Source organism: Anastrepha obliqua, chromosome 5 (genome assembly GCF_027943255.1).
Source record: "Anastrepha obliqua isolate idAnaObli1 chromosome 5, idAnaObli1_1.0, whole genome shotgun sequence".
NCBI classification, from domain to species: Eukaryota; Metazoa; Arthropoda; class Insecta; order Diptera; family Tephritidae; genus Anastrepha; species Anastrepha obliqua.
In genome coordinates this window covers 76759702-76775355 of record NC_072896.1, presented here as the reverse complement: position 1 = coordinate 76775355, position 15654 = coordinate 76759702, and the positions used below count along the sequence as shown (strand labels likewise).

Sequence of the window (15654 nt, the reverse complement as noted above, 5' to 3'; positions counted from 1 at the left end):
AAAATAACTTTGTCGTGTCTATCGGCGTATTGCGGCCGTTTTTCTCGCAGTGCTCGGCTCAAACGCATCAATTGTCGTCGGTAGACATCCCCCGTAATCGTTTCATTCGGTTTCAGTAGCTCATAATACACAACACCCAGCTGGTCCCACCAGATACACAGCATAACCTTCAGGCCATGAATATTCTGCGCCGACGTCGATGTTGAAGCATGGCCAGGGTATCCATACGTTGCCCGACGTTTTGGATTGTCGTAATGGACCCACTTTTCATCGCCAGTCACAATTCGATGCAAAAAACCCTTTCTTTTGTGCCGTTGAAGCAGTTGTTCGCATGCCATAAAACGGCGTTCAACGTCTCTTGGCTTCAATTCATACGGCACCCAATGGCCTACCTTTCGGATCATTCCCATGGCTTTTAAACGTTTGGAAATGGTTGATTGATCAACTCCCAAAGTTTTTGCAACCTCTTCTTGCGTTTGAGCCGGATCTTGATCGAGCAATTCCTCCAATTCGGTATCCATGAACTTTGGCGGCGCACCCTCGCGTTCTTCGTCTTCCAAGCCAAAATCACCACTTTTAAAGCGTGCAAACCACTTCTGGCACGTTCGCTCAGCTAGAGCATGCTCACCATAAACTTCCACCAAGATACGATGACTTTCGGCTGCTTTTTTCTTCATATTAAAATAATGAAGAAGAATTCCCCGCAAAAACACATTATTTGGCACGAAATTCGACATTTTCAAGTGTGGTAAAAATATTGTTGTTTACGCTTCAAATAAAAAACTTATACTGACGTTTGTGCCTTACGACAGTAGCTCTCCAATGAATGTTTGGAAATGTGGATCGATGGAATAATAATCAAGTTACGCCATCTGTTGTAAAACCGCAAGGAACTTATTCATAGTCCTATTATTTGATAACACAAATAAATCGTAATCAGCGTCGTAGACTTAGGTTTTCAAGTAAAATGTTAACGTAAAAGTTTTTTGTTGAATAAAATCAAATTTAATATTATATGTATAGGATATTGTTCGATACATACACACTTCAGATGGAATAACCTCTATTTGCGATGTTAGTGAGATATTGCCGAAGGCTTATGCAAATTCAGCATTTCTGAGAAATCAAAATTAAATCAGAAAAATTGTTTTTAACTCCCACCTTCGTTCTGAGCTCGAATATACATCTCTGGTTTGGAATCCAATTTATGCGTCTCATTTAAGGGTTCAGCGAAATTGTATTCGATTCGCTCTGCAACCTGTTTATCTTCTTTTGTGATCCACTACCACCCTACAGTGCTGGCCGTTTGCCAATAGACGTTCCCTATAGTCCTTAATTCTTGTTTTTGATGTTATTTGTAGTTCTGTTGGTTGTCCCGAAGTTCTTGAATTGATTGCCTTCAATATTCCTCACAAAACTTTACAATTTTACTATAAATTTATCGGGAAAACAGTCAATTCAAACTACTATAACTTTGTCCCTATTACGAGAGCTCTTAATGAGTTATATAGTATCTACACACTACTCGATTTACATTTTGCTGTGCCGAGATTTCTTTTCCATTGCGTCCCACTATTCATAATAGCCTCTATTGTTCTAGCATGCACGAGTCATTCTTTATGTAAATATATGTGTATAATCTGCAAGGTTCTTGCAATCGTAGACTTAAATAAATAAAATGAAATGCGATTGAAAATATATGGAGTCACTAAAAATACGTTTTTTTTTTAATTGACCTCTTTTGAGTAAACTTAAAGTACCAATACCGGCAATTATTAATCTACTCTTGGTAGATTGCTATTTTGTACCTTCTTTTGAACTACTGATAAGGAACACACTTACAAATCAATAAAATTCTACACTAATATAAGAACCCTATGCTCCACTGGGAGAAGAGGATAGTAGTAGTAGTAAGTGCCGATTTACACAGGGAAACATTTGGAAGGGAAACATTTTGTTCGGTGGAGAAGGACGGCCGCGAAAGAGAGAAGGGAATTTGTTTCTCGTACGGCAACACGCTTTGCACTTCTTATTCGTATTTCCAATCTTAAAGCAAATTCTGACAGTTGCTTCATTTGTTTTCTTCTTTTGTGGGAGAAAGTTCTGAGTCCTGTGTCGGTTTTCAAATGCTTGGGAAATGCAGTAATTTTGCTAGTAAAGTAGGTATAATTTAAAACGTTTATGTTGAATTCTAATTTTTTCTCCCATTTCTAGAAACTCAAGTTACTTTTAAGTCAATTATTTATATATAATATGAAGTATTTTTAATTTAATTTTTGGTTTTTTATTCGAGTACAAAAATTTATATATACATAGTATATGTAAATAAAAAAAAAAACGACAAATTATTTATTATATAACCAGTTTGCATTCTTCATTGAAATAATTTCTCCGCTTTACATGTTAGCGGGTTGTAGAATGTATCCGAACCAGAAGATGCTAAAGTAATAACGTGAAAATGTTGCCAAAAACAATTTTGCCCGTGTGACCGCGAATGAAACATTAAAAGAGAATTTCTTGTGTCTCCCTTCCATATGTTTCCGTGTGTAAATCGGCACTAGTATAAGAACTTCAAGAATTAGCACTTCACAAATAATTTCCCTAGAGGGTATTTTCGTATCTACTGTACTTGTACTGCCAATTTTTATTGATGCCCGACAGACATTTGCCGCTTCAAAAAATTAATTAAATTTCATCTCACATTCTTCGTTCATTAGTTTAGCAAGTTTGTGCAGAAAATATGTATGTATGTTCTCATGTATGCGTACATGACTACTTACTTGTAATTGAAGTATTGGCGTATTGACATACACTTTTATCAGCTTCATGAGTATAGTCGTACCAGCGACAGCAGCTGAAATATGGAAATGATAATACATACTTGAGCATCAACAATATATGTATGTATGTATGTACGTGTGTCTGAAAACAGAACTAATGAGAAGCTTGTGAAATTGAAATATAGCAGCAAAGCTCATTAATTCGTGATTTTACAACTTTTCAACACATTTATTCACATAAAATTTCACATGCATACTAATTTGCACCTATATAAGCCGTTTCTTTTGCATCTGATCTGTAAGAGAACGCCCAAAACCGCTTACATTTTACATTGGTGTGATTTATCAAAATATATGAACTATATATAAGATTCTTGAATGAAAAACAAAACGACATAAGTAATTCCGAAGAATCTTTGGTGAATATATAATAGATTTTTAATTCTATATAAAATATTTATTTATCTCCAATTTACCCGACAAACACCTGAATAATATATAATATACACATTAAATGAATATTACAAAAAATTGTTTTTTTTTTTTTAATTTTAATTTTAGTACAGTTATATGAAATAAGATAATTCTAAATTCATAAAATTTGCGCAAATGGTTAATTTTGATAGAGCTTCAAAATACAGACTTATACGGTTAAGACTAACACGAAAATAATAATACAATGTAAATGCACAGTGAAACTGAATATATCCATCCAATTATACATCCAATTCTGTTTTTGAATAATTTTTTACTAAATGAAAAAAAAAATGATTTTAATTGATGGAAATCTTTGCTTTTACCTTTGCACGCTCTATTGCATGTCTGCTTCTATGATTGACGACGTCATTTGCAAATGTTATAAATCTTCCGAGTGGGGGACTAATTTTGAACCATCTTGTATTATCTAAATACTAATTTCTTTAACCTCAGTAAGACATGAGTTCGCTAGGAAATAAGAAGTCACCAGTCCAGTATCCTTCTCTAAGTTCAATATCTTTAAAAAGTTGCTATGTGAGACTTTTTGATGTTAAAAGTTAGTGAGTTTCTAACTCACCAATTATAAAACTTATTAAATGTTAAATGAAGCTTCGGTGAGTCATAGAAACCTTTTGTTTCAGAATAAGTTTTAAGATCGTCGGCATATGGAATAAATTTAGCCGAGGAAACGCACGTAGAAAAGTCATGTATGGCTGTACAACTAATTAATTTCGTATTCTTTTGTTAAAAAACCATTTATTTAAGTATAAAAGTGAAAAAATATTTTATTCAAAATATTGTCCATCGGAAGCGGCAACTTTTTCCCATCTTTCAAGCAATTTATGGATTCCATCCCAAAACAACTTCTCATCTTTTGTGCCGAGAAAGTCATCAAGCCATTTTTTAATACCTTCAACATTGGTGAACCGTATTCCAGAAAGGTGATTCTGCATCGGCCGAAACAAGTGGTAATCAGAAGGAGCTATGTCTGGGCTATAAGGCGGGTGAGGTAGAATTTCCCATCTTTTACGCTTTGGGTTGTCGTAATGAATCCACTTTTCACCGCTAGTGACAATACGATGCAAAAACGATTTCTTTTTGTGGCAATTAAGCAGCATTTCAGACACGCAAAATCGTCTCACAACGTCTCTCGGCTTCAATTCGTGTAGCACCCAATTTTCTTGTTGTGAATGTATCCCGCTGCTTTTAAACGTTTAGAAATGGCTTGTTGAGTGACTTCCATTGTTTTTACAAGATCTTCTTGAGTTTGGCATGGGTCTTGATCGAGTAATGCCTCCAATTATTCGTCTTCAAACTTTTTTGATGGACCTGATCGCTCTTTGTCTTCTGTGTCAAAATCACGACTTTTAAATTGTGCAAATCACTGCTGACATACTCTAACTTCTGGAGCATATTCAGGATAAGCTTCTGAGAGTAAACGATGTGCTTCTGTTGCACTTTTCTTTAAATTGAAGAACAAAAGCAAACCTCTGCGCAAATGCTGTGTTGTTGGAACGTAATTTGACATTTTGACTGCAATAAAAAAAATTTGTGTGTTTACTAATATTCACTGTGACATATCAAATTTACTTGATTTTTTGGCGTGCTTTAACATAGAATAGCTGTCATTGTCAAAATATTGACTTCATAAAAAGATATGAGGTTAGTAACAAATACAAAATTAATTAGTTGTATACCCGATATAAAATGAACAATAAAGGTCTTAGGATTTTGTTTTGAGGTATCACTATCCATAACAACTGGACCATTGAAAGCGTTCCGGTGGTCTAGAGCTCGAAAATTTAGGGTATTTTCAGGAATTTTTTTTTACAATAAAAAAAAAATAAAAAATATATTTAAATTTTTTAGGCTTTTTATTTAACTTCTTTTACACACAAAAACTATTTCTTTTTTAATTTTAATAATTTAAGAAATGGCGTTGAAGTTGACCCTCCCGGAAAATTGGGCCTAGACGGTGTTGTCCATTTTGTTCTGTTTATCTCAAACACAAAAACCAAAAAAATTATTCATCAGTAAGACTGTAGCTATGTCCCGCTACTATAATAAAAAAAATAGCAAATTGACAAAATGGCACGGTTTTGAATTTGACACTTTGAAAATCGGTTTTTTTTAGTTTTTTAATCAAAAAATACGACATAATTGGAATAACAATATGATCCTTGTTCGGGCGATAGCCATTGATATTATGAAGAACATATTAGAATTTCAGACGATTCGGTTGAATAGCTTTTTTTTTTACAACACCAGGTCAAAAAAAGTCGTTTCCAGATAAATGAGTTAAAAGTTTTAGGTACAGGTAGCCGCGCGGACCGCACTCTGCCTAGTTAATGGGCTGCAGAAGCTATACTATTGGGAATTTCCGCAAGAAGATTTCACAGTATATTCTTAAGATTCTAAAAAACAAAAAATCGATTTTTTGAAATTTCTAGACCACGGCGTCCTCTTAAACAGGTTTGAACCAAAATTAAGTGAGTTGAAACAGCGTACGAAAAATGTGTATAAATGAATTTATTTATTCTAAAATTAATAGAAAATTATTCTTACTGCTTACTCATTGAGTTCCCATAATAAAGCGAGCGATGGAAGTATTGCAAACATAATTTGCTCTGAACCTATTAAAATAGGATAGGATTATACGTAAACGCCTGGAAGGGAAAGAAAAGTTAATCATTTCTAAAAAACAGTCAACTTCCACCCTGATAATATTACACAAAAAAGACAGCGACAAAATCGATCTTCCAATTTCAAGCTGTTTAAGATTAATTAGAAGCAAGTGGGATTTATATGTTGGGAGAGGATCAAAAAAATTCAAGGAAGAGAGAGCGAACTCAAGAAAAGTATTTTTGTACTCTTTCAATTCTGTCAATAGAGAATTGGTGGTAGTTTCAGAAATAAATGCTGTGTTTACTTTTAAAGAAATTTGAGGCAAATAATTCACACTGAAATAAAGATTTTAATAAATACATACATTCAAATAACTTAGTGATAATTTTGAAGGTGATCTGTAAAGTTATATATGATTCTTGTTGCCATTTTTGGAAATTGGGGTAGTTGATTTATTTTTCCAATCATCACCGAAAATGTCTTTAGATAATGGGATATTACAAATTAGCGACTAAGATTTCACCACCGAGGTACAGTTTTGTAACAGATTCATAGACAGTCTATCCACATCAGTCAGCGAAGAGTCCTAACAACAATTCTTAAGCCTTCAATTCTCTCATTTTTCGATAACACCAAAGAGCCAAAGACAACGGTCGGGGATGTTTTGTTCTCGAGGTTAAAACTGATCTGAAAAACAAAATTTGATTAGAAAAATCCAGTATATGAATTTTTTACTTCGTAACACTATTACTACATGCACTTTAAATTCAAGCCAATGCTAAAATTAGAAAAATTCCATAGGTTTTCATTAGAATATCGAGAAAAAATTTTGGTATGCAGTTTTATAGCTGATTATTTTTAATATAACAAAGTGCAAGCTTGACGCTGCTGAGAAATCTGGTGGATTTTTTATAATTTATTCTCTTATAATTTTATCTATACTTATAACGATTACACGGAATTTTTTTATATGACAAAAAGGCGCAACACCGTCAGGGGAAAAAATTATAAGCAATCAAAGACATTTTTAACCAATTTCAAACTTTCATTCTTTTTTTATAGTAACATTTAATAAACTATAAAACTGCATACAAAAAATCTTTCAACAAACTCCAATTAAAAACCGTGGAAGAGGGATTGTAGCTTTAGCAACTGTTACAATAAATTAAATTTTCCTCGAAAATTGCATTGAAATAATAACAACATAATATTAACATTTCGTAGAATGCATTAAGGTTTTCGTACTTCTGAGACCGCTATTAAGAATTTGGTTGACAAATTTGAGTTAACTGGTGCCTACACCAGTTCGAATATGTCGGTCAAGTTAAATCATCGCAGCCGTGAGCCACAGTATTGAAGAATATCTTATTTTGTCAATTCCTCGATGTTCTCAACACTTACTGCTATCCAACACGATCACATAAAAATTACTGGCACGTGGTTTCAACCTGACGGGGCCACATGTCACACATCCATCGAAACAATGACTTTATTGCAAACCAAATTTTCCGATCGCATAATTTCACAAAATTCAGCTGTTAACTGGCCCCGATCATGCGTTTCAGCACCACTGGCTTGAGTTTATGGGGCTATAGTAAAGTTAGAGTCTATATGGAGCCAATAGAATCAATTGCAGTTTTAAACCTCAAAATCCCTGACATGACTCGCCATATCACCAAAAAGTGATTAAAAATTTTGATGAAAGAATCCGACATCTGTAACCGTGAACGTGATGAGCAACTGTCCAATATCAATTGACATTTATTGGCAAATCTTACTCTCTCTAGAATATGCAATAAGAATTTTAATAATTTTCATCTAAATTATTGGTTTTATTTTGTACCGGAAAACAAAGTTCTTTTTGAAAAACCCGTTACTACTTCCGAACTATAGAAAAACTTGTGCAGCGGAGTATAATTTACATTTTACGGGCCACCGGCGTCTTAAATTCTTCAGCTGCTTATATGGGAAAAGCAGGTAAGGAAACTTCTCATGGTACTAAATAAAAAATAAAAATGTGCCAGACTCGTACTACTGGGTTTCCGTGCAGGAGTAAAGCACAGTAAACTAAGAGATTTAATCAGTGTACTTCTACTATTTAATAGAAAATTGATTATTTCTCTGCATTTTTTTTAAATAATAATTATAATTGCTGACTTTAATGGTTGGGTAGCGAATTTCAGTCGATTATCTTTAGATCTTTATTCGCAATTCACGCTCGATGTAGTTATTTGCAGCAAATTTAGATATTGACAATGTTCCTCAATACAAAACAAAAAAAATTACGAAATAAACAAAAAAAAAAAAAAATAAATAAATAAATAGTCATTATATCAATTAATATTGCAAATAAACAAAAATTAGTCAACACAAAAATGATTAGGGATGCAATAACAAAATCAAAGGGAACAAAACAAGTTATGGACTTAGATACAATTAAGTGGGCATAGATGTTGTTCTTATGCAAAAAATTACACACCGCACATGTGTTATATACATATGTACCGTATGTATATATTTATGTATCTACTTATATGAACTTTCTTTTTTCTAATATTTGGACATATTTGATCGCCCTTGGAATGGCAAACAAACGTCCTGAGGTTATCGAAAACAGGTTTTAGCCTATTGGCTCATTTGTTTAATGGAATTAATTTGTTCGTTGAATTGTATGTTGCTTGTGACAAATACAAGTGACTATAAATTCAAACAGAAATATATAATATGATATGTGGAAGAAGGTGGTTGTAAAAAAATAAGCAAAAAAAGTGTATAAGTTCCCTATAAAAACTAACTTCAATAATTTGTTTAAATAAAGCGTAAGGTATACATAATTCTCTAAACAATTGTAAATGGAACTTAAAAGAAGAGACTGAATAGCGTCAATCTGGAAATATTTTGTTCCGAATTTATGAAAAGTGCATTTTTCCCATAGAAATTCAATGGCAATTTTCCAAGCTGCACGGAGAAATATTCAGTAAAACATAGGTTTCTCATTTTTTTCGCTATAGAACAAAATAGCATAAAGATAATTTTTTTTTTATTTATATAAATTTCCCTTTTTTTAAAATGTATACAAATTTATCAGGATTTGGATGGAACCGCATTTTTATATCCAGCATACAATTTTGTGATGTGTGCTCATGACGATTTTTCAAGCCCACCTCTGGACAAATATATGCAGACTAATATCGATGATACATCCCACATACTTAGATCTGCCATAAGTTCTGTTACAAATTAAGTCCGCTATAGATATGAAGTTATAATACTTTTTTAATGAAGTTAGTTTTATTTAAATTTAATCATATAAATGTTAAAAAAAAAGTTAAATTCTCATTCGAGATGGTCACCATTTGCTTTTGCGCAAGCCTTCAAACGATTAGGACATTCAGCTCTTACGCTTCCATGGATATTGTCGCCGCTACTCGAACCAAAGATTGTTTGAGACTCTCCAGATTTCTGTGAACACTTAGAGAGGCCATATTCTCCAATTCTGACCACAAACTGTAGTCCAATGGATTCAGATCTGGACTTCCAGACGACGAATCTTCTGCGGCTTTGAACCCAGAAATATTATTTTTTAACCACTGCTGGGTGGTTTTTGCCTTATGAGCTGGAGCGAAATCTTGCTGGAAGATCCAACGATCTCCATTGAAGAGAGTACTACTCAACTGCTTCACTACGCCTTCTAAAATATCCTCCGGATACACTTTTGCCCCCCTCTTAATATCTTTTTCGCAAAAATGAAAGATGTAACACCACTTGGGAAAAACGATCGATCATGCGGTAAACAAGCATTCTCGAAATATTAAGTTTTTTCAGCAATTCATAAATCTCACTTGCACTTTTACCACACTTTTGTAATGCAATTACTGCAATGCGATTTTCCTAGCTCCCCACTCCATTGTTAACAAGCGAAATTTGCCACGAAACTGAGTATAATTTATGAGTAGACAATGCATGCAAACAAAACCAAAAATGGCGGAACTTTATTCAGCGAATTTGTTCTCTGCCGTATGCATTGTAAAACTTGTCACAGAATTTATGGCAAGACAAAGAACATATAACAAATCCAATAGCTCCTATACGCCTATCACTTAATGAGCATCGAGGCTGATGGAGTACTATAAACGAGTTCTTGATTTTCCAGTATCTCAACTTCGGGACAACATGCCGCACTGCGTTACAGGCTGAACATACTCCTAGTTTCTGCCTACCTTGACTGAAAGTAAAATCGTTGACGGTCTGCGAAAGCAAAGGTATCCATACTCCTCTTCAAATAATTTGTTTCATTGTTTTTCAAATTACATAACGAAGGCAACGTTACATGGCTAACTGTAAAGGTAGAGTCATATGTTCCCTCTCCAATGCAAAGTAAAAATTGCTATATTTTAGGTCATACTGCATAATCTTTTGTGATCAGAACCCTCACTTTGCATAAAAGGTTGAATATATCAATTGTAAATAGCAAAATAGGATAAACTACACGAACTGGCTCACATTGCAGAATAGAAAGGGCACACTTACTTTTAAAATATGGTAGCAACAAAATATATATTTCGCCTCAAGAAAAATAAGAAGAAACAGACAACAAGAAACTAGGCAACAGAAAACAAATTATTCTAACCACAAAATAAAAATAACAATCCTTTCAATTGTATACAGGGTGCACGTATGTATAATTGGGGCGTACAACCTTTATTGGGTGTTTGGAGGAGCTCCTACTCCTAATGGTGGTGTGCAACTTGATGTTGTTCCACAAATGGAGGGACCTACAGTTTCGAGCCCACTCCTATTTTTGTAATATTTGGAGTTTCATTCCCAGGGATTTGAACCCGCGCACATCTGAATGGTAGTTAAGCACCAACCCAATTGACTATGGCGACTGTTTTCAATTTCACTTATGTTAAGTTTGCTGTATGTGTATACTCACGCAATTCGGCTGCCGTTGAGATATACACGCATTGATTGCTATAAACTTAATGACTCTTTATTTCTAATAGATATAATTCAGCATTGCCAAATGTACAAAAGTTATGTCAAATATATCATATAATAAGGTTAGTTCACACTGAGAGAATACAATTCATTGTTGTTAGTAAATTTTAATTTGCATATACAACAACTTACATTACAGAAAATAAAACAATTACTCGAACCCATAGTTTTAATTCAGCCATTGCTGAAAAAATCAGCTCTATAAACGAGAAACTGAATTTATTACCAACCAATAACTCCACAAATCACTCTATTCTAGTCAGCAATATCACTACTATCTCATATTCTGAGCTTTACATATATAACAGGGAATAATGTAATCACTGGTAACCGCACTTTCTAACTCATTCTCTACTCAACAAGTCAACCCCACAATAAAAACAAACAATTTAGTATTAAACGATAACTTTACAAAGCACTCTTTATCAGACAATAGCTATACCTACTCCTTTGCATATTCTCTTTGGACCAACATTATTGTCTCAATTAATAAATAACGTCTCACAACAACACACTGATTATAACCAACATTGCGATACTCTCTCATAGCCGTCTCTACAAACAAACTCTTATGACTCTGATTTGTCTCCCGATATGGAACAATAAAAAGACCTGTTGCTACCGAAATAACTGGTTTGCACAAGTAAAGATTCTAAAATTTACTCATTTGCCAACAATCAAATAGAATACCAAATTGTGTTTCTATTTACACAAAAAATGGCATTGAATCGTACACAACGGGAAAGCGGGGAGTTCCCCTTATAATACACAAACTGCATTATTCTAGCTCTCTCTGTTAAAATTAAGTCCCACATTCACTTCATAGCAATCACCACTTATTTTCGCCTCCGAACAACGTAACAGAATTTCATCCACACCAACTTATTCTCACTTCTCACGGACATATTCTTATATCTCGGCGATTTCAATGGAGTTCACTATGGAGCTAACCAAACTTTAATATATTTAATTACTAAATTATTAACAATAACCTAATTATATTTATGAACAAATTACCAACATATTTTTCTACAAGATGAACTTATACGCCCATTAACTTCAATATTTTCATAGAATCAATTCAGCATATGGTACCTGCGCCATGCAAAACTTTGACGAGCCGCCTGCCGATTTTACTGAATATATCATATTAAGGGCTTACATACGTCCAGCAGCGCCAAAAAGCGCTAAAAGAAAAACTGTAAAAAAATGTATTTTAATTTTTCTTTACAAAAACTAGTATATACAAAATCACGTGACCCAAAGTACAATGAAAAAAAAGTTGCTCCACGGTCTGCATCAATTCTCCATGAAATGTTGACGGATCTGTAAAAAGTAAAAAAAATCTCGTTAAATAAAGTTGTAGTTATAGCCTGTCGAGCAGGATTTTTGAATTTCGAAAAATTTTGCAGTTTACGGCATTTCAAAAAAAATATGCGTTCTACGTCATAAATGTCTCATTTTAATTAGGTTTATAAATTTTTTTAATAAAAATATCAAAAATCAAACCTATAGAGAAAACACTTTCAAATATTAAAAAAAAAACCGCATCAAAAAATGTTAGAAACCGTATGAGTTATCATGCAGACCGTACCGGAAAAAGTAATTTCGAAAAAAACGAAGCTGTAGAAGCTATAATATTGGGAATTTCCGCATCAAAATTTCCCTTATATCTTACCTTTTGAAAGTCTTAAAGAAAATGTTAGCGCGAATGTTAGAGCTAGGAATAAAATTCTCTCAAACCATCAAACCATTTTCACATCCAGTTGCGGCACAATTGTTCATCTGCTGGGACTCGATGAACGAATATCAAATTCCATTTTCTCAAAAAATCACTATTCTTATTATATTATAATATTAATAATAACCTGAACATACGTACATTGATAGCTTAAAAATATAGTCCAATTATAATATAATATCAGATATCACTTTGGTTATCTACGAAGCCTTGATTTGTGAAATAACTCAAAGATATAAATTGCGCTCGGTAGTTATACTTTTACTAATATTTCTTTATAATTTCCACAGCCATTACTCAGTCATCGGACCAGGCACCATACGCTCCAACTTCAAATACAATGTTGCTGTGTCTGTGCATAAAGCGGAAGAACCCTGCAAAATCGATGTCGCCATTACGGGTCCCTCGTATAATGAAACCAAAACGGTAGAGGTACAACCGATGTCCACAGAAAATGTTGAATTCATTGTACCCATACTGAAGGAGGGTGCTTATAATCTATCTGCTAAGGGTGTTTCTGGCATCGTCTTCGAGAACTCCACAAAGTTGAATTACGCAGACTACAAGCCATCTATTTTTATACAAACTGATAAGGCCACCTATAAACCTGGTGATTTGGTACAGTTTCGAGTTCTGTTTTTGGATGCCAATACGCGTCCAGCCAACATTGAAAAACCGATTACAATTCTGATTAACGTGAGCGTTAGAAGCAAATCTTTTAATGATCACAGTTAAACTTATCTCATAAACCATTTATTTTTAGGATGGCGCACAGAATCGCATCAAACAGTTTAAGGATGTAAAACTGACCAAAGGTGTTTACACCGGTGAATTTCAACTCTCCGAACAACCTGTGCTGGGCAATTGGGAAATTGATGTCACGCTCGAGGATCAAAGCGCAGAAAAAAAATCGTTTGAGGTAGCCAAGTATGTTTTGCCAAAGTTCGAAGTATCCATTGAGACGGCCAAAGATGTGGCCATACCCGATGGCGTCATTAAAGTTTCTATTCGCGCCAAGTATACTTACGGTAAATCGGTCAAAGGCAAGGCATCGATATTTATTAAACCTATTTATCATTATTATGGAAATAATGATAATTTGGAAGCAAAGAAAACGATCGATGTCGAAGGCAAAGGTCATGTTGTATTTGATTTGAATAAAGATTTGGGCATAACCGCTGAACGCAGCTATGTACCACCGCTGAAAGTACTGGCTGTTATGGAAGAGGAACTCACTGGTAATACACAAAATGCCACATCAACTGTTAATTTGCACATCCAGAGTTATCGCATCGAAGGCGTCGACGTACCGTATACCTACCATCCCGGCAAACCGACCAAAATCACTATTGTTGTGAAACGTTTGGATGGTTCGCCTGTGCGTGATAAAACAAATAAGGCGAAACTGATTGTCGACCCACCACGCAATTATATATACCGTAGTTTTATTTCGGAACCTGGTACAACTGAAAGTACAAATGAAGAGCTGGAAGAGAAAAGTCTAGAATTTGAGTCGAATCTTGATGGGAATGGCATGGCGACTTTTGAATTTGTTCTACCCGATACTAATAGCTACTATTCGGTTAAATGTAGATTCTTGGATTCGTCAACGTATTTTAGTTCCATATCCAAATTTACGCCCGCCATTGATACGCGCGAATTACTAAAGTTGACCGTAAATACAGAAAAGTAAGTATTTTGAAAAAAAAAAAAAATTATAATAAATTAGAATCATAGTAGGAAGAAATTCTGCTTAAACTTCTTTATTTCTATTGATAGGCCACGCCTTGGCAAACCCGTTATGGTTGAGGTGAAATCCAGTGAAAATATCCCATACTTTGTGTACACCATTGTAGCTCGCGGCAATATTGTAAAGACGGAATACGTGGATGTGCCTGAGGGGCGCATGTCGCAGGTCATTAAGTTCACGCCGACATTTGAAATGGTGCCGAAAGCTCATTTATACGTGCATTACATATTCGACAATAATTTGCGTTTCGAAGAAAAGGCAATCAATTTCGAAAAGGAGTTCGAAAATTCGGTAAGTGAGAAGCAAAGTATTCTGTATAGGTGTAGAATAGACCATTACTGACGCAGGAATCATAGAATACAAGATTGAAGTGGGAAAGGGAGTGCAACTAAATTCATTTCAGGTGGGGGCACTATACCAACAACTACACGCATTTTGTACATTAGAATGTCACGTCGAAGTAGAAAATAATGAGCGATTTATTTGTTTAAAACAAATTGTGCAGTTTCTCATTGTTTTGTTATATTTATTTATAAAAAACCTTTTTAATTCAATTTATTACAAAATTTCAATTTTAAAATTACAAGGGGAAAGAAAAAAAAACAAATCAGTTGTTCTACTGCTACCACCTTTGAAATATTCGCCATGAGTGTAACTTTGCCGGGCTGAGAATGTGATTCAGATGTAATATCCAGAATTACATCAGCTCTACAGTTGATTCTATCAAATTCACCGAGATGCAGCGCTCGCCAGTCACCGTAACACAGCTCCTTCCCCACTTCGAAAGAATTAAGGGCCGATGATGCTGCCGATGGGCTATGATAATATAATATAGGGTTTTTCAATAGGTGCGCTTCAACTTTTTTCCGATAGGGAGGGCGAACGACGCAATATTTTTTATTTTTCGCTTGTCATTTGTAAACTTCATTAGTATACATTTCATCATGGAACGCTACACACTTGAGCAACGATTGCAAATCGTGCAAATTTTTTATGAAAATAATCGTTCTGTTGCTGCTACTTTAAGAGCATTAAGGCTATTTTACGGTCCATTTAACAAGCCGTCCCGTTTTGGGGTTATGTGAAGTCATTGGTCTACAGTAACAAGACGGCGACGATTTGTGAGCTCAGAGCCAATGAACGCGAAATTGCTGGAATTTCGGCCGATTTATGCAAAAGAGTGGTCGAAAATTGGGTTCAACGACAAAAACATAGTTAAAAAAGTCAAACCGTTTGTGTTTTATTCAAAAAAGTTCAAAAGTTGAAGCGCTCTTACTGAA

The 15654-nt window shown here is 34.4% G+C and overlaps 1 protein-coding gene across 11 annotated transcripts in view; it reads left to right on the top strand.

Moving 5' to 3' along the window:
- The window catches only part of LOC129248345 (thioester-containing protein 1 allele R1), a 60025-nt gene that overhangs the window by 8598 nt on the left and 35773 nt on the right, over window positions 1–15654 (top strand). For all 11 annotated transcript variants that reach the window (XM_054887863.1, XM_054887860.1, XM_054887862.1 and 8 more), the window contains 3 exons: window positions 12915–13320; window positions 13388–14313; window positions 14404–14665. In XM_054887863.1, coding sequence (XP_054743838.1) covers window positions 12915–13320; window positions 13388–14313; window positions 14404–14665 — 1594 coding nt within the window. The remainder of the gene's footprint in view (window positions 1–12914; window positions 13321–13387; window positions 14314–14403; window positions 14666–15654) is intronic.